Raw genomic sequence first — 25,901 nt, forward strand, 5'->3', positions numbered from 1 at the left:
TTCGGGTGGTTTGAAAAAAGCTAGGTTTTTAGTAGATAGTGGCAGTCAAGTTAACTTACTTACTTATAGGTGTTGTAAGAAATTAGGATTGAAGTTTTCACAATGTTCAACGTCAATTTATGGGGTTGGATCTAATTCAAACACAAAGGTTTCACAAGTATTATTGTTTCGTCTAGGTATGATTTTACTGAGAAATATTCGATTGAGGCATTTTTAGTAGATAAAATTACGGATAAACTTCCAATAGCCAAAATTGATCACGGTGTTTTAAGGAATTTGGAGATATACAATTGGCAGATGAACAATTTGACGAACCGGCTGAAGTTGATGCCATTATGGGGGCGGATCTTTTCGTGATTATTGTGGGTAATTCGGTACCATCAGCATCGGTATCTCCAGTGGCGGTACAAACGGTATTTGGTCATATGATTATGGGAAAGGTTCGTAACTTAGAGTCAAAGGGAGAGTTTGGTGTTTTCTTTAGTTTAAGGGAGGAGTGTTGGTTAAATGACTTGGTTTGTAAATTTTGGGAGATAGAACAAGTTCCAAAGAATATTTTGCCGGACCCAGCAGAAGAAATATGCGAAAATTTGTTGAGAGATTATGAGGGATGTTTCACGGTAGCGCTTCCTTTTGAGAATTCTCCGAACACTTTGGGTAATTCTAAGACAACGGCATTGATTCGGCTCTATTCATTAGAAAGAAGGTTGGCGAAATTTCCGGAGTTTCGTTTGAGTTATAATGAGATAATGAAAGAAGCAATTCAGTTAGGTTATATGCATTTGGTTGAGGATGAATATTTAAAAGATTCAGAACCTGCGTATTACATTCCTCATCATGCTATTGTAAAACAAGGTAGTTCGAGTACACCAATTCGTGTGGTTTTAGTTGCTAGTAAATCATCCGATAATGATGTTTCGTTGAACGACACTTTACATGGTGGTCCAAAACTACAAACCGATCTATTTTCTTTATTGCGGAATTTTAGGTTGTTTCGAATAGCGATTACAGCGGATATTCGACGAATGTATCATCAAATAAAATTAGTTCATTATCGATGGAGGTTTCAAAGATTGCTTTGGCGTTTCAGTCCTGATGATCCGGTTCAGGTATTTGAATTCAATCGTTTAGCATTTGGGGTAAAATCAAGTCCATATTTGGCTCTTCGTACTATAAAGCAATTGATAAAAGAAACTGGAAGTTATCCTTTAGCAACGAAAATAGTTTCGTCATATGTTTACATAGATGATTTGGTTTGCAGCATTCCTTCCGAAGAGGAAGCATTTGATTTGTATTCACAATCAGTGTCATTATTCGCAGAAGGAAAATTCGACTTAGTTAAGTGGTCTTCTAACTCTCTCGATCTATTGAAGTTAATTCCTACTGATAAACAACTTGTGAATCCGGTAACATTTAAAACAGACACAAAAATTTTGGGTATGTACTGGAACCCGGAGACTGATTATTTAAGATTTTTCTTTCAAGTTCCAGATTCAAAATGTACGAAGCGAATAATATTGTCCACTGTGGCTCGATGTTATGATCCATTGGGACTGCTTGCACCATTTATATTACACTTAAAACTTTTAATAAAGCAATTGTGGAAACGGACTTTGGGTTGGGATGATGATGTAACGGATAGTATAGGATCCCGATATAAAACGACCTTCACCGAGATGCTTATTTGATAAAACGTATTTTATATTTAATTTAACATGTCAATAAATATATCACATATGGGTTGCCTAACAAATTTTAGTCCAGAGTAGGTTGAATTAATAATTAAAAAAAATTTTTTGTCGAACATTTCACCGGTTTGCTTATTAGATAAATTCTAGGTTGCCTATTTTTTTCCGGTCACAACTCTCGGGTTGCCAGGTATAAACAGGTCAATCTATACTAGCATTTTGCAACGGTCTGACTATTTAATCAAAATCAATAACACTAAAGATTATTTCATTATGAACACGGTAGTATAGGGTTGCCAGCGAAAAATCAGTCCAGGATCCCGGTTGCCGAATTTTAAAAAGTTAAATATTGCTGCTAGTGAATGTGTGCGACTGAGAGGCAGCGTGACCAGGTTGAAATATAGTGAATCTACTAAACTTGCCACAGAAATCTACTAAAAATCTACCAACACCGTTCAGAAATCTACTAAAAATCTACATATTTTTTGACAAAATTTCACAGATGGCGCTGCATCAGATTTTAACATTATTCAGAATACACTTTATTCTAATGTCTCTTATGGTTAAATTTTACTTCATGAATAGGATATACAGTACAGATGTGTTCAGATTCGAAAATAAAACAATATTTTATTTCAAAATTTGAACGACAAAAAAAAGGAGAAAAAACCGAACAAAAACAAATAGGATCAAAATAGCAAATACATATAAACAAACAAATTTATATATTTAAATAAACAAAAGGATATAAATAGAAATAAAAACTAAAATCTTTCGGATAAAAATAACATCAAATAAAGAAATGAAATACTACAGTTGAACATAAAAAAAAATATTTGAAAAATCAGTATCAATTTGCAGTCAAATCATCGTCTTTAACATCCATACATAAATTTTCACTATCCATCGAATCGAGCATATTTTTTGTAGGTTGAAAACGACAACAATCACCTATCTCTTTAAGTCCTTCTTTAGCATGTTATAATAATGCTATATTTTTATTTAGAAATCTGTTTCTATTTTTTGTTTTGATGCGGTTAATAGCCGAAAATATTCTCTTGCATTTGGCATTCGAAATCTGAAATTGCAGCCACCCAAATTTGTCGATGAAATTCCAGTTAGACATATTTTTTTCCACTGAATAGAATACCAAATGTGAGATAATGGTAAATTTTCAACGGAAGTTTACACACCATCTTTTTAGCTTTGTAGACTCGTCGAAATCACAAGTTATTCAGACCATCGTCTGAGTTAATTCGTGGTAAAATGAGAGCTAAGTGGAGAAAGAAGCGTATGCGTAGGTTGAAGCGAAAACGCAGGAAGATGCGTGCATCTGTTTTCAATGAGGCACCCTCAGAGGAAAGAAAAGATAGAGGTGCCTTATAGCATTTGTTGACATCGCTATAACATTTTTGTTTACAAACACTTATAATGTACTGCGTTGCCATTCTGAGGAAGAAGTAATCTTTTCTCCGTTCTGTGGCATAGATGTTTTGCGAATATTCTGAGGATTTGGCAACACGGTTCTGTTGTTGTTATTGCACGTGTCAACTAGAGGTGCGTTAAGGGTTAACTGTTCATTTTAATTTCACGTTTGTAATCGGCGTTATTTCATACAAGTTTGTGAATTTTAAGTTACATATTGTTAATTTTAATCATGGTAAATACTCGAAAAACATGTATAGTGTGTAAAACATCGGAAATGAAAACCTAACCTATCATAGGTTAGTTCACGTTTTGAGTCCATAGGCGTAGAATATATCTCGTCTATGGCGTAGTATTTGTGAGATATCGAAAACTTAATTCAATGCTAATATTTGTAGGTTTCCTTCAAATAGAGAATTTAGCAAAATATTGTGCCACGTATTAATATTGCAAATGAACAGTTTGCCGAAATATGCATATGTTTGTTCCAAACATTTCAGCACCGAAAACTTAATAAGAGGCAGTAAGAGAACCATTGACTACGCCACTGAAATGTTTACCGCCCCTCTAGTTGTCAATTTTGCAGGTTTGTTGTTGTCCTATCTCACTTTATCAACATGCTGTTGCAATTGATTACAATACAACGCTATTTACTTCCAAGGGCACCTCTATCTTTTCTTTCCTCTGAGGAGGCACCCTTCGGATATTCCATCATTCTTCGTATTTATTCTCAGCCTACAAAAGTTTTATGATTTTATTATGTTTAAGTAGGTACGTTCTTCTAGAAACACGTAGACCGTAGAACCTCAATGAGAATGAACAATGAATTGATTCATAGAAACAGTCTAGACATCCGAATTTCCATATTCTCAATCGTCTCGGTTATATTTTTTAAAACTACCAAAATCTACCAAAGGATTTCTTCCTACTAAAAACTCCATGAAAATGCGAAAAATCTTTTAAAAAAGTAGATTTCTACTGAATCTGGTCACACTGTATACGAGTCTATCGCTATCGTTTTCATTTCCAAGAACAAATAGCATGCGCACTCTCTTTCACTGGACGGACTTCAAACAGCTGCTATGCTGTGTCCTCATTCGCAGCAATATTTAACTTTTTAAAATTCGACAACCGGGATTCTGGACTGATTTTTCGCAGGCAACCCTATACCACCGTGTTCATAATAAAATAATCTTTAATTTTATTGATTTTGATTCAATAATCAGACCGTTGCAAAATGCTAGTATAGATTTACCTGTTTATACCTGGCTACCCGAGAGTTGTGACCGGAAAAAAATAGGCAACCTAACGTTTGCACATTCTATGCGCTTCATACTTTCGATTGGTATAGAATTTATCTAATAAGCAAACCGGTGAAATGTTCGAAAAAAAAATTTTTTTCAATTATTAATTAAACCTAGTCTGGACTAAAATTTGTTAGGCAACCCATATGTGATATATTTATCAACATGTTAAATTAAATATAGAATACGTTTTATTAAATAAGCATCTCGGTGAAGGTCGTTTTATATCGGGATCTTAGACTAGGAGGATATATCGAAAAGTTGGTCAATATTGAGAAAAGAATGGCCGATACTTGAGCATTTTCAGTTTGCACGACATTCTGGTGTTTTGACAACGTCTCCTATTATGTTGATTGCTTTTGCAGATGCGAGTAAAGATGGATACGGTTCAGTTGTTTACGTGAGAACAATCGGAAATGATGGTAAAATCGTATCCCCGACTAAATTAATTACAATTCCTAGATTGGAATTAGCTGCGGCTGTACTTTTATCCCAATTAGTAAAACGTGTTCAGATGAGTTTTAAAAACGAATTATCATCTCGAAAATAATGGCCTTTTCAGATTCTTCGACGGTTATTCGATGGTTGAATACTGTATTTCTGAAAGACATATATGTGGCGAATCGGATATGCCAGATAAAAGAAAATAGTCCAAAAGCACAATGGTTTCACATCTCCGGAGTAACAAATCCCGCTGATATTTTGTCTAGAGGTTGTATTCCGTCACAATTAATTGATAATCCTTTATGGATGTCCGGTCCAATTTGGTTACAATCTTCAGACAGAGAGTGGCCTATCACTAGGGAGACTTGTTTAAGAGATTCTGAAGAAGAAATAGAGCATACTGGTTGTTATGTATCTATTCAGAATGTAGTGAATAAATCGTTTTATACAATGTTTTCGAGAGTTTCGTCGTGGATTTCTATTTTACGGATTACGGTTTGGGTACTTAGATTTTTGAAGAAGCTTCCCAAGAGGAAATTCATTATAGAAGATGATTTGAAAAGAGCGGAGATAGTATTAATAAAAATTTTTCAGAATAAAGCATTCGGATCGGAAATAAGGTTATTGAATTCAGAAAAAGAGTTCTATGGAAAATTACGCAAATTGACTCCTTTCATCCAAGATGGAGTTCTCAGGGTGGGGGGCGATTAGAAAATTCTTCGCTCAAGTTTACTAGCCAACACCCTATTTTACTTCCAGGCAAAGATCCTTTTACAGTAAAATTAATTCAATACTGTCATAAAATAAATCTCCATACTGGTTCATTTCTTTTGGAAGCGTTGTTGAGACAAAAATATTAGATAGTGGGTGGTCGTAATGTTATACGACAGCAGATACATGCCTGTAATCGTTGTTTTAGGGTAAAGCCTAGAAATAATTATCCTCTGATGGCGAATTTGCCTGCTTCAAGGGTGAATCCAACCAAAGTGTTTTCTCAAACGGGGGTAGATTACTTTGGACCGTTCGAAATATCACTCGGTAAAAATAGAAAAACTAAAGTATATAAGGGATATGTTTGTTTGTTTATATGTATGAGCTTAAAAGCAGTTCATTTGGAACTCGTCGGTTCCTTATCTACAGATCATGTTTTGCAAGCCTTTAAACGGTTTTTATCTCGAAGGGGTACTTGTAATGTTCTGTATTCAGATAGGTGCACTAACTTTGTGGGTGCTAAAAAGGTTCTTCGCGAGATTAATTAATTCATTAATTCGGATCAATTTATAATTTCTTTTCAAAATGAATCAGCTTTGAATGGTATTGAGTGGAAATTTAATACGGCCGGGGCACCCCATATGGGCGGTTCGTGGAAAAACAACGTCATGTTTTAGCCCTTTTTGAATTATTATAAAGTTAAGAGGTAATGGTACCACGTGCGTTTGAGCGCATCTGTCAAAGTTTACCTATTCAGCTCCCTCCAGCCCAGCGTGACCAGGTTGAAATATAGTGAATCTACTAAACTTGCCGCAGAAATCTACTAAAAATCTACCAAAAAAAGTAGATTTCTACTGAATCTGGTCACACTGCTCCAGCCCCTCTGAGAAGTCTTCACTTTTCAGGATGAGTGGAGCAATCTCAAACGTTCTTCTGATTTTCCGTCCTTTTCTACCACATGTAAGAATTCAGATACGTTTGACGGCATTCAATTCTTACACGCCAGCCAATGAAATCGCAGCAAACTGTACGAACGGTTGTTCGAACATTTGGCAATGCAGCAACTTCGAGCTCGAAAGACAGGTACAGAGATGGTATTAGGTATCTTTCTAGGACAGATTGACCAGATGTTTTGAAAGGAATAACTCGCTTTTTATGATGGGCAATAAAACCGATTTTAGAGAGGGTTGCGAAGTCGTGAGTAATATCAGTTAGGATCGACTATAATCAGATGGGTTCGAGAAAAAATGTGTATGCTAAATTTGTTCAGATTCCTTCATTCTTACGAAAATTAATTTGATTCAAAAACGTATTTAGTGGAATAATAAAAAAAATCAAAACAAATGCACCGAAACTTTTCACATAAGCGGGTCACATTCATTGAGCAAAATATTGATTTTGCTCATTATGGTTAGCCAAATCAAAATGAACCATCAATATGATGGTCATCCAAATATGATATCGGATGAATGATGGAACATGGGCATTTATGACCAATATTCATTTCAAGTCAGTTGTTATATCGTATTGATCAACATGCTGAATATTACGATTCATTTATATTGAAGGCAAAAAAAAAGTACTAAAATTTTCAAAAATTCTTATTTTCACAAACTGCCTTCGTACAAAAAACAGTTGTTATATCGCATTGATTCTCCATGTTCAGGATTACGATCCATGAATTTTGAAAGCATAAAAAGGATTGATTTTTCATGCTCAGGATTACGATCCATTAATTTTGAAGACAAAAAAAAAACTAACATTTTTAGAAATTCTTATTTTAAGAAATTGCTTACGTACAAAAATAGGTTGTTATGTCGCGATATCGCATTGATTCTCTATACTCAGGCAATAATTTTGCATAATTTTGAAGGCAAAAAAAAGAATTAACATTTTAAAAAATTTTTATTCCCAGAAATTCACTATGTATAAAAATCAGTTGTTATATAGCAATATCGCATTGATTCTAATATTCAGGACGCTCAGGATTACGATTCATTTTTTGAAGGCAAAAAAAGAATGGAATTATAAAAAATTCTCATTCTCAGAAATTGACTACATACAAAAATCAGTTGTTATATCAAAATATCGCATTAATTCTCAATGCTCAGGATTGCGATCCAACAATTTTGAAGAGAAAAAAAGGACTCTAATCTCATTTTCAGAAATTAACTATGCAGAATCAAGAAATTTCTAAACAATAATAACATCTTAGTACTGACCTTCAATATTCCCCTATAATTACCAACCAGTTCAACTGAAATATTAATTCTTGTTGTGCATAAAAATAATCACATTTCCATACACTGAAAGATAAATTGGGATTGACTGAATATCTACGAAACAAATTTACATGATTAAAAAAACTAATAGTTGTCATAATTATTAGAATGACCACGTACTAATGAGATTATTCTCGGAAAATATGAAAACTATAAACATGAAATTTGGTAAAAAATCAGTTCTTATATCACTTATTGATCTTTCATACTCAGGATCACGATCCATTAATTTGGAAGGCAAAAAAAGGACTAAAATCTTTTTTGAAAATTCTCATTTTCAGAAATTGACTTCGTACAAAAATCAGTTGTTATTTCGCAATATCGCATTGATTCTCCTTGCTCAGAATTACGATCCATTTATTTTGAAGGCAATAAAAGGTTCTCAAATTTCAAAAAATTCTCATGTTCAGAAATTGACTCACATCGTAACATCTTAGTACTGAACTTCAATATTACCATATAATTATCTACCATTTCAACTGAAATGTTATTTCATGTTGTGCATGAACATAATCTCTTTCCCATACACTGAAAGATGAATTGGTATTGAATGAATATTTACAAAACAGATTATGCATGATTAAAAAACTAATAGTATCATCATAAGAATGACCATGAACTAATAAGATTATTCTTGTTTTCCTGTAGAAATCAAATTTGATATTTTTACATGATACTCCCAAGAAGCAAGTAATAGGATCAGAATAAATAAATCCTTGAATCTCTTGTTACCCATATCGAAAAGAATTGACAGCTAACTAAACTGAATAAAGGTATGAACAGACCGACGCGTGACTGCGGGAGCGGGAAAGAAACTTTTGTGGGATGGAAATCAACGGCTTTGAGCAGTAAAACTTCTTCCTCCGAAAAACTGTCATTTTCATACATAATTTTAGATTCATACTAATAATCGTGTCTCATTATTTTTGCAATCTGCCCGCTGAACGCATCGCTCCCGTTCCCGAAGTCCCGCGTCGATCTGTTCATACCTTCAAGCTTTCGAAAAGAAACGAACAAGCTGGAAATCTTTCTATTCACATAATACTGTTTACGACTCTAACTGAGAACTGATTCATAACGCAGCAACGTTGCCGGAATTATCAAATTGTAGGTAGTATTGAAGAATCTGGTGATTCGTTGCGAATTTATACAGTAGGGGCAGCACTATACGACGGTCGATTATTCTTTTTCATTACGAAGTGATTTCAGCTCTTTTGAAATGTTTTTCTATAGATTTTTTTTACGAATAATTTTAAAATAAATCAGTGATAAGCCCTTTCATCCATATCATCAATTCCTTTGCGGAAAACGAAAAGTTACCAACATTTTTTTTTGTTTTTTCATTCGCAAATTAAAAATTGCCCGTCCCTGCCTTTCAGATCATTGTTTGAAGAAATTATCAGAAAACCCCATACAAATCGGTGATCTGCAAGAATAGTTATTCCCCTTTAAGTTTTGAACTGACCAGTCAAGTGGTACCATTCCCTCTTAAGTTTTGGCAACGTCGCGGATTCTGGGAAATCGAGAATCGAGACGTATGTTTTGTCAGAAGTAATGAGATGTATCGGTTGTCGGAAAGAAAAGTTAAAGTTTGTTAGTTAAAGTTTTCGGTGTTTAATGAAACGGTTTTGATTACATTCACGGACATTTTAAATATATTAGGATTTGTTCCATTTCAATCCTTTATACCCTGTTCCCTTACATCCTTATACAGTGCGGTGCTGTGTGGCAGCAGAGAACAGTTTATATTGGCAAGAATATTTATAACATCATTTTTATTGGTTCAAATAGGGAAAATGCAACAGCTATGATATCACTCACATTTGTTTACATACTTCGAATATGGGAACTATATATGGTACAAACTGAGCGCTACTTGTAATCACAGCAAATCAACTCTAATTTCTCCACAGCACTCTTCACCACGAATTCAAATGAAGGCACGTTTTAACCGGAAGTGCCGAAGCTTCGGAAATATTCTAGCTAAATATGGAATCGTGAATAATATCATACTCCTAATTTTCAAATTCCAAATAGGCCCCGTTCTCCTGAAACGTTTAATGAGCAGTCGAAATTGAAACCCCCTCTATATTATCTAGTCAAGATAGATAGATGAACATCTTCATTTCAAACTATGTACAACGAATAAAAACATTTAAAGGATTTTCATTTCATTTCCATGTAATACCATACCAAACTTTTAATTACAATAGTTTGACATTGAGTATCGTTCTATATTAATCATCTCTTTTTTTCTTTTAAATTACCCGAAATGAGTGAAATTTTTCATAATTTTGAAACTATTTGGCAAATGATTATAAATACTGATTCAGTTATAAGGAGGATCTTTCTCACGTAATCTCAATATGTGCTTTGGATGATGTAAGTGAGAGTTTTTTCCTGGTAATTATCATGTACTCCAACATTGCTTCCTTGTTCTAAAAAAAGCACTCGAACAAAAGAATACTATATACTTTTAAAATCCCATCTCCTAAAATTGGAAACTTCAAATGAAATGAAAATTGGTAAAAAATTTTCTGAATATTTAATTTTGAAAATCATTCGAATTTGCAGAAATTTTGGGAAAAATGGAATAACTTTTCATGCCCATGTTTCATCATTTATCCAATTTCATATTTGGACAGCCTTCATATAGAAGGTTCATTTTGATTTAATAAATAAAAATGGCTGACACTTGGTAATGAATGAAGAAAAAGAAGTACGATTTCCAAGTGTATAAATACCTTAAGATATTACTTATCTGGTTAATGTTTCGGCAAAATGCCATCCACATAACCATTGTCGAAACAGAATATTTCCACGTTATTACGTAGGAATCAAAATCAAAAGTTACCCAAGGAGTATGCACGCCATCGAAGGAGAGTAGCGATATACCGGTTTCACCCTTGTTAGGAATCATCAGTACCGCATAACTCAACCCAAGATGACGAACAAACGAAAGAGCAGGTACCTTATTGAACGCTGGCAGATGCAAAGCAGTTTGATTACTGCGATGCTCCACCCAGCGGACAAAAACCTTACTACTTCCTCCACAGACACCTCGAAAAAGTAGATTCCCACGTCAATTAGAAAAATCTTCTGTGTTTTTCAGCCTAAGCGACGTACAGCGCGAAATATAATAAATAGAAATGGCTGACACTTGGTAATGAATGAATAAAATTATAATAGTTTTCTTTATTCAGACTTATAACGTAAGTTCTTGTGGTTTGTATTTGAAAATATTTGAAATGAAGTTTTATAAAAGTGTCCTTTATTTCTAAAACTTATGAAGAATACATGTTAGTATCCATTAAATACATTGTGATCTCTATTGTAAAATATTTGATTGTTGGTTAATGAAAAATTGAATGTGATAACCATCTTTTATTTTCAGGTGATACGGTTCCTGCTCTAAAAGCTGCAATGTGTATTGTTTCTAAACTTCCCCTAGGACCAACCCGTGAACCTTTAGAAGCCATATGGGAGGGAAATTTGGAGAAAATGAAGAACGAACTACATGAAATGGGTCTAGTATGAACGAAAACAAATCATTTTTTATTTTTGATTGTAATATATATATGTTTTAACTTTTGAATATCACCTTGTTTCTTATGTGAGCATTTTCTGTTGATTTTATGATATCTTTTATTCATCATTTCAATAAAATGTTTTCACATGTAATATTTTTTCTCCTGAAAAACAATTATTCTAGCACTGAACCTATAGGAAAATAGAAGAAAATTTTTAAAATTAAATATTTTTATTTACAAAAAGCTGACCAACTTAAATTCTGATACATATTTATGTGCTGTCAATTTTGATGTCCAAAAGCATGAAATTTATAAAAATGTATAAAAACTATTACTCTGTTGGGTCGAATACAATTTTGTCATACTAAAACTATCCAGTCAGCTAGTTGAACTCTAACTAAAGATGGTTGAATTCATAAATAAAGCTTCATGTATAAAAATTATGTAACTTAATATCAGACATTTCCACTAGATATGAACAAAAATAATTTTGAATATAATTGAAATGAAACAAATTAATTTTCACAAATATATTCATATTTGTAGAAATTAATCTGTTTCAGTTCATATATAATGAATTTTCATGAAATCAGGACCAAATCTATTGAATAAAAATTTTTTGGATATATAATCAATTTTTTTTCAACAATAATTGCTTATAACTAGAAGACCACCTTTGAAAATTAATCCTAATGATTTTCACCGAGCCTTCCTTTGATTATTTTCTAAATAGGAGTTAAAATGAGTGTCAAATAATGTGCACACAGAATATAAATATGTTTGTATTATCTACTTCATAGAAAGCAAAGCACAATTTATACTGAAATATATCCTGTTACAGATCACAAGCATTCTACTACCATTTCAATTTTTTTTCAGTTACAAGAACAATAGGCGTTCATTCCTCCAACTAGACATTTTTAATTTTGAGGTAATCAAATTGAGTTCATCTGAGACAGGAAATTTAAGTATAGGTTGTGCTCTTTTATCGATTCTCAAATCACATTAAATTATCATATATATTCAAATTGGCATACCACTTTCTTTACATAAGAATTTCAAATATTAGAGTACAGTAAATTATGACAACAAATGTTTGCACAACCAACTTATAAAAATCTGGTATAGTATAATATATTTCAAATATTTTGCAGACATTTTTTCAAACTTCCAATATAAATAGGCATGTTTCAAAAAGAACTAGAAAATTTAAATTGCACTCCAAAAGATGTTAAACACCAATATCTTTCCATTTGATGACAGATAAATTATTTACTGGAATTCTAATGTACCTTAAACTCTGCGAAAAACACACAATCCGATCTTAAACTAATAAATTATCATTTTAGAGTTCTGATGATGACTTTTTTTTCATTTTTTGAAAAAATATTTCGGTTTTATGCAAATGATGAAACTGTAGATGTGGAACATTGGAAGAAATATTCTCCTTCGAACATTCTAAATGGTCACAATAAGGTGCATCGTGAGAGCCAATTAGTGGGCTTTCGTTGTGGCTCCGTTGCTCTGAGTTGATGCCCGCCTTTTGGTGGATTACTTGCCTCCTATTCAAAAATAATAAGGGATCAGCCACACTCAATTAAGAACAAATTGCAATAAATCGATACATATACACACATAAAGAAATTATTCAGATTGTATGTGGTTTTTTATTATGGATGTATTGTTTTTTATATTGTATGATGTGCACTATGTGAATGTTTTCGAGTTTTGAGTGGACATATTTTCCTTAAATTGTAATGACAACTCTCCACAAGCAATGAACAAATGTTTCGATTTATAGTTTCAGAAGATGACAGCATCATTGTCTAAACGTCAGTTAAGCGCTTGTGAAAAGTCTGTGAGTTAGAATGTGGTTACTACAATTTCAGTATGTATTCTATGGAAGAGAAATCCCAAACAATCAGGTTATATTAGGCTCACCGTTAAAAAATATGTATCAAATTTAATTCAGTAAATCTACAGTTACTCAACTTTCGAAAGAAAGACATACAGATAAAAAATGGTAACGAGCATGTTTGGTTCCACTGCATGCATATTCTGATCGTCATTGTTTCTGTCAGCCAGCCAAGATGAACAAACTTAATGAGTTATATTATATACAGGGCAGTTCACAATGAATTCCCGTATTTGCGAGGCTTATAACTTTTGATAAGAGAGTATTAGAGTGCTTAAACCTGCTTTAACTGTCCAAAACTTAGAAAGTTTCCAACATACTTCTGAAATATCTTCTAGTTAATCGGAGGTAAATGTTCTACAATCAACTCTGTTGCATTTACCGTGAATATGGAATAGATCCAGAATTTCTTCATTTGAATAGCGGGAATTCATTTCGTGAAATTATATTCTACTACCTTCAATAATGAATACACCTGTCACATTGTGAAATAATTACATATTTTAATTTGTATCCTTATAGAATATTGCTCTGAAACGCACCCAAGAAACAGATTGGATGAAATTGACCCTAAATTAACATAAATTCATTAAATCTCGAATAACTTTCGAATTTGGGCGAATAGTCATGTTTGAACACTACCCTTATTTTTTTCCATAGAATCCAACACAATTTTAAAAAAAATAGGGATGTAATTTGGAAATCGAAAGTTATGATCATATTTTGTTCACAATTTTTAGGACAATATATGAATCACTCTGTGTAGATAATTCTCAAATTCAATAGATGCACGATATTCCTACATCTTTCTCTTTTGAAAAAGTGAATCAAAATTTTGTTTATCTGATCACTTCAAAACTACCTATAAGTTCAAGATGAAATTTATAATTCAGATGTAGAATAACAGTTTCAAGCTTCATGCAATTATGAAAACAATTATTAAATGTTCAGAACTGCAAAGCAAAACATATCCAAACAATTCTTTACTTCATTTTACAAATACAAATCTGTGTTGAGTGGTTTTTTATGCGCCGAGGCAAATGGCAAATCAATGATTGTTGAAATTTGATAATCTTCAAAACTGGCGATCTCTTCATAGAAAAAAAAAACAGGATCCATTGCTATTTTGCATACATATTTTCTTTCAATATGTCTAGGAGGTTGTTCACTGTTCCCCATCTTGTGTAAACTCGATCATAAATGGAAGTATATGTATCAATGAAGAACAACTGTCTTCCTACTTGAGAATGCAACACCCAAAAGCCATTGATAAAGCAAAATGTATGATACAGAAATCCTCAATTTGCTCTAGAAAAGCATGCTTATGTTGTGAAGAGCTCTATTTTATTTGAGTTCAAGTCTGAACTATCGAAGGACATTACATTCCAAGCATAGTAGGAACGACTTATGACAGAAGGGTAACTATTCTTATAAGCTTCAATGGTGCTAATGTGTAGGAACCAGTTCTCACTTCATTCACTCTATTGAAATATCTGAAAGATATTCAGTCCCTCCATTTCGAAAACATATGGCACTGTCACCATCTACATGTAAAATATAAAGAGATTCTCCAGGGGGAACCTTTAGAGTATGGTTAGTGAGGAGTTGAGTGCATGGGCACAACCCATTATGCACTTCTATTGTATTTCATTATTTTCAAATTTTGATTGTTTAGTTCAATCTAACATGTATACTAAAAATTATTGAAATACAGCAATTATTATTATTAAGACTTTGTGAAATAAAAACCACTTCAGATAAAAAAATACATGCAAAATAGAGCAGGTTAACATGCCAATTAAAAAAAATATTTTACCTTCTTTGAGTCATACAGGAGCGTAAAAACAAAGTAATTAATAATGTCATCAAATATAATATTTTGAATAACAATTAAGCTTTATTTTAACATAATGGTAAATGGGATATGAAAATATCAGAATGGATTGCCAATATTCAAATTCTCTTGTATTAAGGAATATCGTAACTGTTGGAATAACTATAGAAAAAATGTCAACCCGGTTTTGAATTTTTTCGTAACCAAAAATCGAATGAAATACCTCCTTTTCCACCATTCTGAAAATTTCTCTGTAACTATTTAAACTGCTTGCATGAACCCTTCTTTGGTCTGTTCAGTATGTGGAATAACCACACTAAATTGTCAAATGGTATTTCACAGCTGATTTCTAAATTTCAATTTGATCAGATGGGTATTTTTCAAGTATCAAAAAACATAAATAATATTTGTATAACTCATAAACCATCATGCATTTCAAACTCAAACAATTTCAATTCATGTTATCGTTCAGAATGCAGACAGCCAGAGAGAATTGATTTATTCATATCTCATGAAATATTTAATGTTCTTGAAAAGAATTATCCACAAGGAATCATATCCAGAATGCACAAAAGAGATTGTCTAATGGCCTCCCAAAATTAGTGTAAAAATAAAAAGTTCAAACTAATAAACTATTCAAAATATGAAAATTATTAACTAATATTTTGGTGAATTCAACTTCTGTAATTCATCATTCATTTGACACAAGGACCATAGGGAGAGTAGAAAAATTTTAATATTTGGGCGTCTGGCTTTGTGAAGACTGGACATCAGATAAGGAAGTGAAATGTCGCATAGAACAAGCCCGGCAGGCATTCCTGAGGCTTCGAAGAGTGCTTACCTGTTCTGATTTTGACCTGAACCTAAGACTAAGACTCCTAAAGTGCTACGTTTGGTCGGTGCTTCTTTATGGTATGGAGGGTTGGACATTGAAGGCGAGCACAGTAAACAAATTGGAGGCTTTCGAAATGTGGCTATACCGCAGAATACTTAAGGTGCCGTGGACGGCTAGGATGACAAATGGGGAAGTTCTTAGACGTGTTAACAAACAACGTGATCTGTTTGAGGTGATCAAAAAGAGGAAAACAGCATATCTGGGGCATATAATTCGAAACACGAAATATCAGTTCTTGAATTTGTTAATTGAAGGCAAGATCGAAGGTCGGAGAGGAATCGGACGGAAGAAAATGTATTGGCTGCGAAACATCAGGCAATGGACAGGACTACGCGATGTACAGTCATTGATACACACCGCCAGAAATAAAGAACAAATGGAAAATGTTATCGCAAACATCCATTAATGGATATGCATTGGAAGAAGAAGAAGAATTCATCAAAAGGTAAATTGTGACCATCAGACAGATAAGTTGTAATTATTCCTAAGATTCATAACCAAATGTGACCCCCAAAATCTTTGGTGAGATTTTATTCAAGATCTATTTAATAAACAGTCATAGATCTGTGGAATTTGTATTGGGAAATAAACAAAAATATTGGGGTGTATTCTCATTTAGTTTTTGAAGGATTATGCAGCATCTTTTCAATGAGGTTTTTCTTAAATATTAAGATAACAACAATGTTATTGATTTATTCATTAGATCTTATTCAATTTTCGACATTTTCAAGAGGTTCAAATATTTCCAATATAATCTTAATGATCCTCTTGGTGAACTGATTGATTGAAATAAAGAGTGAATTCACAACATATATGTATAATGGAACATACAAATAATGAGGTTTTAATATATTCTGGTCTCAAGAAACCAATAGAGCATTTTAAAGAGGTAAATCATAATACTAATAGCTGTATGCATGCTGTTCAACTAATTCTTAATTTTTGTAGGTAATCCATTCTCAAAGACTAAATGAATGATGATGCTCTTTGTATATACGAGTTGAAATATGATTTGGATCAAACTTAGGCAATAGATAGAAAACTGTACTTGTAATGCAGATCAGTAGAGCAGTACATTTTTTTTTTTTTAAATGGCGGGTGAAGAAAACACTGCGTTTCTCTCTACTCAACTAAATAGAATGAATAAAGAACAATTAGTTTCGATTATTATAGATAAAGGAATTAGTTTCGAAAGTGTAACAGGAATAAGTGCGGTTTCATTCGAAAAAACTAAAGAAATGGTGACACTACATTTAGATGAAGATAAACAAAGACCTAACCTAGAAAAATCCGAAGGAAATGAGGTACTTCTGAAACTGGTAACTCAGTTAGAAGAGAGAATTATTGATCAGAAATTAATCATTACATTACTACAGAAAAGTAATAAAAAAAGTAATTCAAAAGTAAATAATACAAAAGCAATAAAAAACCTCTCAACCGCATCTTCTATCGACAAGGTTGTTAACACTATTGCCGAGGTTGAAGGAATTTCTAAGCGAGGAGGGAAAGATAGGAATGATGTTGATGGTACAAAAGATACTGCAAATCTAGATCTACCCTGTTCAAATGTTGGATTTCAGTTGGTAAAAAATAGAGGTGAAGTCAATAAATCAAAAGAAAGGAAGAGAAAGGATGTCAAGATAGTCGGTTCGAGTGAGTTGATGGATTCATCGAATGCTTGTGTTAGTTTTGCTGCTGCCACAAAAAGGGCTTGGTTACATATAAGTAGAATTAAACCAGAAGTCGAATGCGAGCATATACGAAATCATTTATGCCAAAAGTTTCAGGATGAGGAATTTATAATTGATAAAATACAAGGCAAAGAAAATTCTTCCAGTATTGCCTTCAGGGTTGGAGCAGACTTTAGATTATTGGATGATCTGAATAAACCTGAAACGTGGCCTGTTGGGGTTGTTATTAAGAGATTTCGCTTTTTCCGACGATATGACGAGAAAATTTAAATATAGGTTAACTAACTTGAATTGTCGTTCTGTTAGAAATAAGACTGAGCTGTTAGAAGGATTTCTCGTGGAAAACTCAGTGGATTTTGCAATATTAACAGAAACTTGGATGCCAGAAGAACCATATGCTATCATAACCAGAGACACACATGAAAAAGAAACAATTGAAGAACTGAAACAATATGGAGAAGAAATGAATTTCGAAATAACAGGTGTAAAAATTAAAAGACTACAAGTACTTGTGATCGCTATATAAAGAGCTCCCTCGTGCTCTAGGGATGACCTTGAACGATTTTTCTGCAAGTTGCTAGAATGTTTGACCTTCCTGAATAGAAATGATAAACATCAGATCATTTTCATTGGGGGTGATTTTAACATTTATCTTCTGAAGCCCACTAAATATTCTGAAAGATTTTTAAACCTAATGAAGGAGTTCGGATTTACACCATTGTTCCGACAACCATCGAGAATTACCTGTCAATCGTCGACTTGCAATATTTTCTGTAACTATGATTCAAATATAATTCATACAAGTACATTCAATCCACATATTTCTGACCATCTAACCTAGAAAGTTGAGTTTAGCACTTTTGTTTCAGATACGAATAACAAAGCAATTAAATATGTGCGGAATATATCTGCTGGTAACATTTCTAGGCTTACAGACTACCTGAGTTAGATCAATTGGATGGATGCCAAGTACAGAATGGGAACTCCTAATCAAATATTTGATAATTTCCACACACAAATCATAACAGCCTTCAATATGTTTTGTCCAGTTGTAAAAAAGAAAGTAAACACATCTAAAAAGTCTAAAAACCAATCATGGTATACAGAAGAACTAAAGATAATAAAAAATAAACTGGATGCTCTGCAAATAAAAATTCAAGTTCAAAAAGAAAACGAAGCAGTTAAAATGTACAGGAATTACAGAACGCACTACAGAATTTCATTAGAGAAAGCTAAAAAGGAATATTACTCAATGAAGACATTACAATCAAACAACAAACAGAAACAAGCCTGGCAAGTTGTGAATTCTCTAAGGAAGAAATGTCACGAAGATATAGTTCTCGATCCAGAGAAATATCTCAAGTTTCTCAAGAAAATAAATGATACAATACTTAAAATTGACCAAAATGAATCTGCAAAATTCCTGAAAAATGTAAAAATGAAAAGTTATAAGTCATTCTTTTTAAAACCCACAACATCGGATGAGATGAAAAAGATAATACAATATCTGCATGGAAAATCCACTTGTGACACATATGGTTTATCTACCTTTGTGTTGAAGGAACTTATGGATTATATAGTGGATCCTCTCACATGTATTGCAAGCATGTGTTTTGAAGAAGGTGTTTTCCCAGATTCAATGAAGTTAGCGAAAGTGGTCCCAGTTTATAAACATATGGGAGATAAGAGTGTACCGAATAATTACAGACCAATATCAATTCTTCCAACAATATCAAAAATAATAGAAAGCCTAATTCGAACGAGATTGATGGAATACTTCGAATTGAACAACTTACTCACGGATCAACAACACGGATATAGAAATAAATGATCAACTATTACAGCTCTAGTTGAAGTTATTGAAAAAATAACTTATAAGGGTAATGAGGTAGAGCTTAGTTTATGTGACCTTTCCAAGGCTTTCGATAATGTTTCTCACGAAATTCTGCTTAGTAAACTTGAATATTATGGAGTTCGAGGGCCACCACTCAGATTACTTGCTTCATTTATGCAGGGTAGGCAGCAACAGGTACAGTTGAAAGAAAAATAAACATCCTGGATGAAGATCGGTAAAGGAATACCTCAGGGTTTTATATTAGGACCACTACTATTTATAATATATATTAACGACCTTCCAAATAACATCCCTTGCGATTATGTCTGTAACTACGCAGATGACACTTCCTTCTTAAATATTTCCAAAAAATCCGTAAGGACAAAGACAGAAATCACACTAAGAAAAGCAGAAAGTTGGTTTAGTTCAAACAGTCTCCAGTTGAATGTAGCAAAAACGAACATCTTGAAAATAGGAGGTAGGTCAGGATCGCGTGACATCTAGAGTGCGAAATTCCTAGGTATTCAAATTCAGAATAATTTTAAATTTAACAACCATATAGAGAATCTTACCAAAAAGTTATCATCAGTTATATTCCTCATTAACAGATTAAAACGACTAACCAGTGAGGTTGTTCTGAGAGATATCTACTTTGCACTATTCCTTAGCTCTTTATCTTATGGCATACTAATTTGTGTTGATGCGCCTGAATCGAACGCAATTTTCATGAAACAGAAGAGAGCTATAAGAACACTAGCAGGGATCAATAACACAACTTCTTGTAGAGAATATTTTAAAAAGTACGAGGTACTGACCTTTTGTTGTCAGATCATTTATGCTTGTTTGATTCATGTTCATGAAAACAAGAGTAAATATATAATGAGTGGCGAATTCGATCAGTACGCCACAGAAGAGAAATGATCTATGCATACCATACCACAGAATAAAACAAGCACAGAAAGCCACAAACTATTTAGCGATCAAATTGTACAACCATCTCCCAGACGAGATCAAATTCTGCAGATGTTATGGAAAACGCCTGAAGTACTTTCTGATCTCCAAGTGTTATTACTCGGTTGATGAATATCTGTCAGACGAATTCAAGTAAAATAATTATTGAATTTTTTTTTTTATACTATTCTGTTAGTTTCACTATTTTTTCTTTCCATTGACTATTAATTGTTACCTTTCGTTTTGTAATGATTTGTTAAATAAATTTGATTTGATTATTTTCTATTAATCATTGATTAGCATGATGACAGAAAGAATTTATATGAATAGATTTGAAAGCGTACTGTATTAATGTTAGAAGTCCTGAAATTTTCAGATGGATATCTTAAATTCCAAAGAGTGAAGTTGGTCATATTATTTTTTTTGGAGAGGAAGAATGCTCCTAATTTCATTTTGATTGAAGCAAGAGAATACTCATTGATAATATTGAATTCTGAAAACTTCTGGAATAAGATGAAAAATTAACTTTATTTTTGTGATTAGTTTATGTTTTCAGTAGAAATAAAAAATATAAATGCAAAAAAATAGGCAGCATTAAGAATAGCATGTTTGATTGAGTCACTATTATGAATATAAATAGGAAAACAAAACAAAAAATTGGTACCTTCTAATTTACAATAACTAGATAAAGTAGTTTTTTTTTCATTCCTACTCATATGACATAATTATTGAATTGAATGTTCCATTGTAGCTAATAAAACAGAAAACAACAGAAAACATAATTTACTGAATAACTATGAAATTATTCTCTAGGCATAAATGAATTCTTCTCTATTTTTTGTCGAATAAGTTTTCAATATTGTCCATATTTCCACACCACACTGTATTTCGCCTTGCAGTTCATCAAGGCTATCAGTTTATTTTGAAAGCTTAATGTTTCTGACAAGAAAACATACAAAAATCTGAGGGAGCCAAGTATGGAGACCGCGATTGAAAAGAAAGAAGGACTCCTCGACTTATAACACAGTTATTATAAAATTCCAGCAATGTGAGCAGTGAGCCTATCAATTTAAAAATATGCTAGAGCATTTTTTCATCATCGAGTTGATTTATAAATGGTTCCAGCTAATTTCTTCTGTACCCTGTTCACCATTGATCTTTAATAAAAAAACTACCACATATATATTCTACAACAAGGACCACTACCCCACACCAGTTTTTATCAATGTTTCAATGAAATTGTGATAATCATGAAACCCCCAAAATCTATAATTTTAACAATTCACACACCTCAGCAAATTAAACCAAGATCATAACTAAAAGACATAACACATCAGGATCATAACTTAAAAAGGTCATTTCCAACAATTCGTTTTGTTGAGGTTTTTTAGAAACTTATTGCAATAACTGTACTGCACATAGAATGTAGCTGACCGATTGTGAATTTGTAAAAGTATAAATTTAATTTTTGTTTCGTATACTTTGTGGAAGGAAACAGGGGGACACCAGACTGCAAATATTATTGTTTGAAGAACATTTGAAGATTTTTCTCGACTCTTGTTCTCAGATCTTTAACAATTTCTTCAGAAATTTGAGGTTTTCCTATCTTTTTCGTTAATTTTTATGGTTTTCCAAACTGAGGGATCATAAATCAACAATAAACTAATCATAGCTGTCAGGAGATGCTATTGGCGTATTCGGAAACTTACTTGAAGTTGAAAACTCAATTCAAGTTGGTGGATCATCTATCCAAGTTTGATAGTTCACAAACCTAATAGGGTCTTTTTCCCATTTGAACCAAAACAATCTTAACCTTCAATTATAATTCAAGAATATTGAGCTCATTCAAACGGTGTTATTTGTTATTTCATAATAATTTAAACACAAATATTGGAGTGCATTTACTATCATAAATTGAGAAGTATTATTAAATAGCTGATATTATTATTAGCTGTTTGCACAAGATATAAACACCTGCTTAGAACTCATTGTTTAGTTTTCTGTCGGATCATAAACCAAAATTCAAAACTGGAGTAACATCCTTTACTTCCCAATTTTTAGTTTTAGTAGTAAATACATAATAAATTTCACAAGATTTGTGCTTCTATAAATCATGCTACAAGCAAGCATTAAAGAGATGACTGCCAATAGTCATCATCATAATTTGGTCATTACAGCAAATTCACGTTTATGATTCTCAGTTCAAATCGAAATACTTCAAATTTTTACGCAATGTGCATTTGAATTCCATTTGATAACCCTGCATTAGATCAGGGTTAAAACTCGTTTTTTTGGTAATTGAGTATCTTGAACTCCAATAGTATATTTAAATTTTTGTTTAATTTTTTTTTTTAATTGAATTATTGTTGTTTGAAAACTATTATGTAAACTTTGTCTCCGAGACCAGCCAATTTTGCTGTTTAGAAGAAGGGAATGAATGAATAAATGAACTTGGAACTTTAAAAACAAAAGCAGATAACTAGTGTTAAGTAAAGGAACATGAAAGTTATGGATATTCTCAACTTGGGTAGGTTTCCGAGAATACCAATAGTCCTAATAAGTATATGGATTAGTGAGTACCGAGTACAAACAATAATCCAAAACCAACTTTGATATTACAATAATTTATAATAACCCTATATTTCAGTTATTCAAATTTTGAATGAATAAGCAAATAACCCTTAAAATATCCAATAAGATTAAAGGGAATCTTAAATGATAACTTGTCCATCCATGATTTACCATTTTGCTTTCATCAATCCAATGTATGCAAATTTAGACATATAGATATTTTTTGAATAAATTTCAGACATACTATGACCAAGAATAATAAATCTCCATAATTCAACTTCCATTTCTATTCTCGAATTAAAATCTGTCTAATTAATCAAATTTAAAAGAAAACAACAAAGATAAGATACATTTTTGAGTGCTCGTTCTCCAAGCAGATCTTCTCACATCATGCCTGCAATTTTTTAATTTTGAACCAAGAATGGTCTTAAACGATAAGATTCCATTCACAAATGATGAATTCGTAGTCAAATTTCAGTATGTCCGTCTGGACTATAACACGATAACTCCCAAACTAAAAGAGCTAGTAACCTGAATCTGAAATGCCACGGTTAAGTTGTTTAATGGGCATAATCCGACTAGAGGTTCTGTAAATATGGCGGTAAATTGGAAGTTTGTTTTTCCGTAAATTTCAAAACTGTAAATTCGATTGAGATGAATATTTGCACTTAGAAGCAATACAACAATTTCAAGTTTCATGCAAAATTTAATGTTAGGGAGCAACCAGAACCATAGAAAATTCAAGAAGAATATTACAAAAAAAATTGTTGTCAATGTGTTGGTGAGCACAAAACTAACAGTGTTGTGATTTTGTGTGTTGATAAGATAAAGATTTAATTTGAGGGGGTTTCGTTCTATAGCGTCCTGATGGTCTTTTGTGTCCCCATCAGAGCTATTCTCGCCATTACGTGATCTACAGCTTGTCTTTCAGTTCCAGAGTTCTAACAAAATCCAGTTCTGTGATCTGTGATAGCTTCAAGGAGGCTACTTCCCCACTTCTTTCTTGTCCAAAGTGGATTTTGCTTTGGCTAGTGATTGCGAGGCATTTCGTCACCAGGTGATCCGGAATTTTGATCAAAAAATTAAAATTTCAAGGTTCTTGCAAAAGTTTGATCTGATCGAATTACCAAAACCTTTGAAAATTCAAGAGAATATTGAAAAAGAAAAATTATTTCTGTAAAAAGAGTTTCCATCAGGATGAGATTTTGTGTATATATATTATTATGAATAACAATTTCATGTTTCATGCAAAATGTCATGGACCGTAGAAAATTGAAACAGAATATGGAAAATGTATATTTCAGATTCCACTGAGTTGAGAATTTGCAAGAAAGTTTTATGCAGAATTTTGTGTTGATTATCCCATGAGAATTGTAGAAAATTCAAGCAGAATACCAAAAGAAATATGAGGAAAGCACTGAGATGAATTCAGAAACTTTTGTGTGTTCGATCATCCAAGGGTTGTTAATTGCACCCTCGAAGACCGTAAATGTACCGATATACAGTCATGTGGTTTCCAAGGGTGGAATGGACGCATAAATGAACAAGCGCGCTTAATAGCCCTTGACTTCACACTAGTCATTTCCTTATTTTTTCAAGTTCAAAATGTATCTTATCCTTACTTTAGAAAATTGAAAGAATAATTCGAAATACTTAATAAATGGTGTTATTTATCAAACTCACCAATTTCTTTTCCATTTTAGCTTTTATGTCCCTAGCTAACGTGTAAAAAGCTTCTTCAACTCTTATACTAGCTTTAGCACTAGTTTCTATGAATTTGATTCCATATTCTACTGCTAACTGCTCTCCACGTTCTTTAGAAACTTGTCTCTTTTCTTCAAGTTCACACTTATTTCCAAGTAGCATTTTCTCAACATCTGCAGATGCATTTTCCTCAATATTTCTTATCCAATTTTTAATATTCTCGAAACTTTTTTCATTTGTAATGTCATATACTAACATAATTCCCATAGCTCCACGATAATAAGCTGTTGTTATGGTTCGGAATCTTTCTTGTCCAGCTGTATCCCTGCATATAGAATAGATAAGAACAACTTGAGATGAAACAATAACAATTTCTCACCATATTTGTAGCTTGATTTTTTTCCCATCAAGTTCTATTGTACGAATTTTAAAATCAATACCTAAAAACAAAATTAATTCTTGAAAAGCATATTTTAAGGGCCATCCACAAAGAATCACAAACATTAGAAGTTAAATTATTGTAACAGAAATATGAATTAATTATAAACCGTAACAAATAATTAATGTAATAATAAGTTGTTACAATGAATAATTTTTCAATTCCTTCAAATTCTAATGAAAATTGAGGTGTGGTTAATATGATATTGAAATAGTAACATTTCAATATCATTCCACGTACTGAATTAGAGTATCTCAGAAAAAATTGATGTGATTACAATTACCTTTGAATTTCTTGACATAAAAAATAAATTGTGACTCACCTATAGTTGAAATAAAGGTAGTGTTATAAGCATCTTCAGAAAATCGGAATAAAACACAAGTTTTGCCTACACCTGAATCACCAATAAGAAGTAATTTAAAAAGATAATCATAAGTTTTTGCCATTTTCCGCCAAAGCAACTGTATTTCTTTTTTCGAACCTTTATTCGTCCTATGCTCTTTTCTAAATTTTCCTTTCCTTCCCTTCCCTTAAATGTCAAATAGTTTTCTAAACGTCAATTGACCGGCAATCGGGCAATGTTTGCAGTAGAAATATCCCTAGAATAAGGAGATTCTAGAGAAGTACAACATACAATATGTTGGTGTCTCTGAATTCACTGAAAATTACCGCGATAGATCCAG

The 25,901-nt window shown here is 32.5% G+C and overlaps 2 protein-coding genes across 3 annotated transcripts in view; one reads left to right on the forward strand and one right to left on the reverse strand.

Moving 5' to 3' along the window:
- Positions 1 to 11,535, forward strand: part of LOC123687695 (N-acetylneuraminate lyase-like) — a 27,639-nt gene extending 16,104 nt beyond the window's left edge. Inside the window, exon 9 of the mRNA XM_045627094.1 lies at positions 11,249 to 11,535. Coding sequence (XP_045483050.1) covers positions 11,249 to 11,391 — 143 coding nt within the window. The 3' untranslated portion in view covers positions 11,392 to 11,535. The remainder of the gene's footprint in view (positions 1 to 11,248) is intronic.
- LOC123688664 (ras-related protein Rab-8A) lies at positions 11,248 to 25,773 on the reverse strand. 2 transcript variants are annotated; one of them, XM_045627324.1, is made up of 5 exons: positions 25,541 to 25,773; positions 25,159 to 25,219; positions 24,759 to 25,104; positions 21,169 to 21,171; positions 11,248 to 12,946 (listed from the first exon to the last, which is right to left on the reverse strand). In XM_045627324.1, exons 1-5 carry the CDS (start codon positions 25,662 to 25,664, stop codon positions 12,851 to 12,853), a joined length of 630 nt encoding a protein of 209 aa, XP_045483280.1. In that variant the 5' UTR covers positions 25,665 to 25,773; the 3' UTR covers positions 11,248 to 12,850. The 2 variants fall into 2 exon arrangements, with proteins under 2 accessions (XP_045483280.1, XP_045483348.1); XM_045627392.1 differs by lacking the exon at positions 21,169 to 21,171 and having other exon boundaries at positions 25,541 to 25,770.
- Positions 25,774 to 25,901: the final 128 nt, after the last annotated feature.

Source organism: Harmonia axyridis, chromosome 1 (assembly GCF_914767665.1).
Source record: "Harmonia axyridis chromosome 1, icHarAxyr1.1, whole genome shotgun sequence".
Taxonomy (NCBI): Eukaryota; Metazoa; Arthropoda; class Insecta; order Coleoptera; family Coccinellidae; genus Harmonia; species Harmonia axyridis.

Excerpts from the sequence above, each read along its gene's own strand:
- LOC123688664 (XM_045627324.1), bottom strand. The coding sequence starts at position 25,664 with ATGGCAAAAACTTATGATTATCTTTTTAAATTACTTCTTATTGGTGAT. Across the intron at positions 25,220-25,540 it reads TACCTTTATTTCAACTATAG|GTATTGATTTTAAAATTCGT; the intron begins GTGAGTCACAAT and ends TTTTGTTTTTAG. Across the intron at positions 25,105-25,158 it reads AAAATCAAGCTACAAATATG|GGATACAGCTGGACAAGAAA; the intron begins GTGAGAAATTGT and ends TTCTATATGCAG.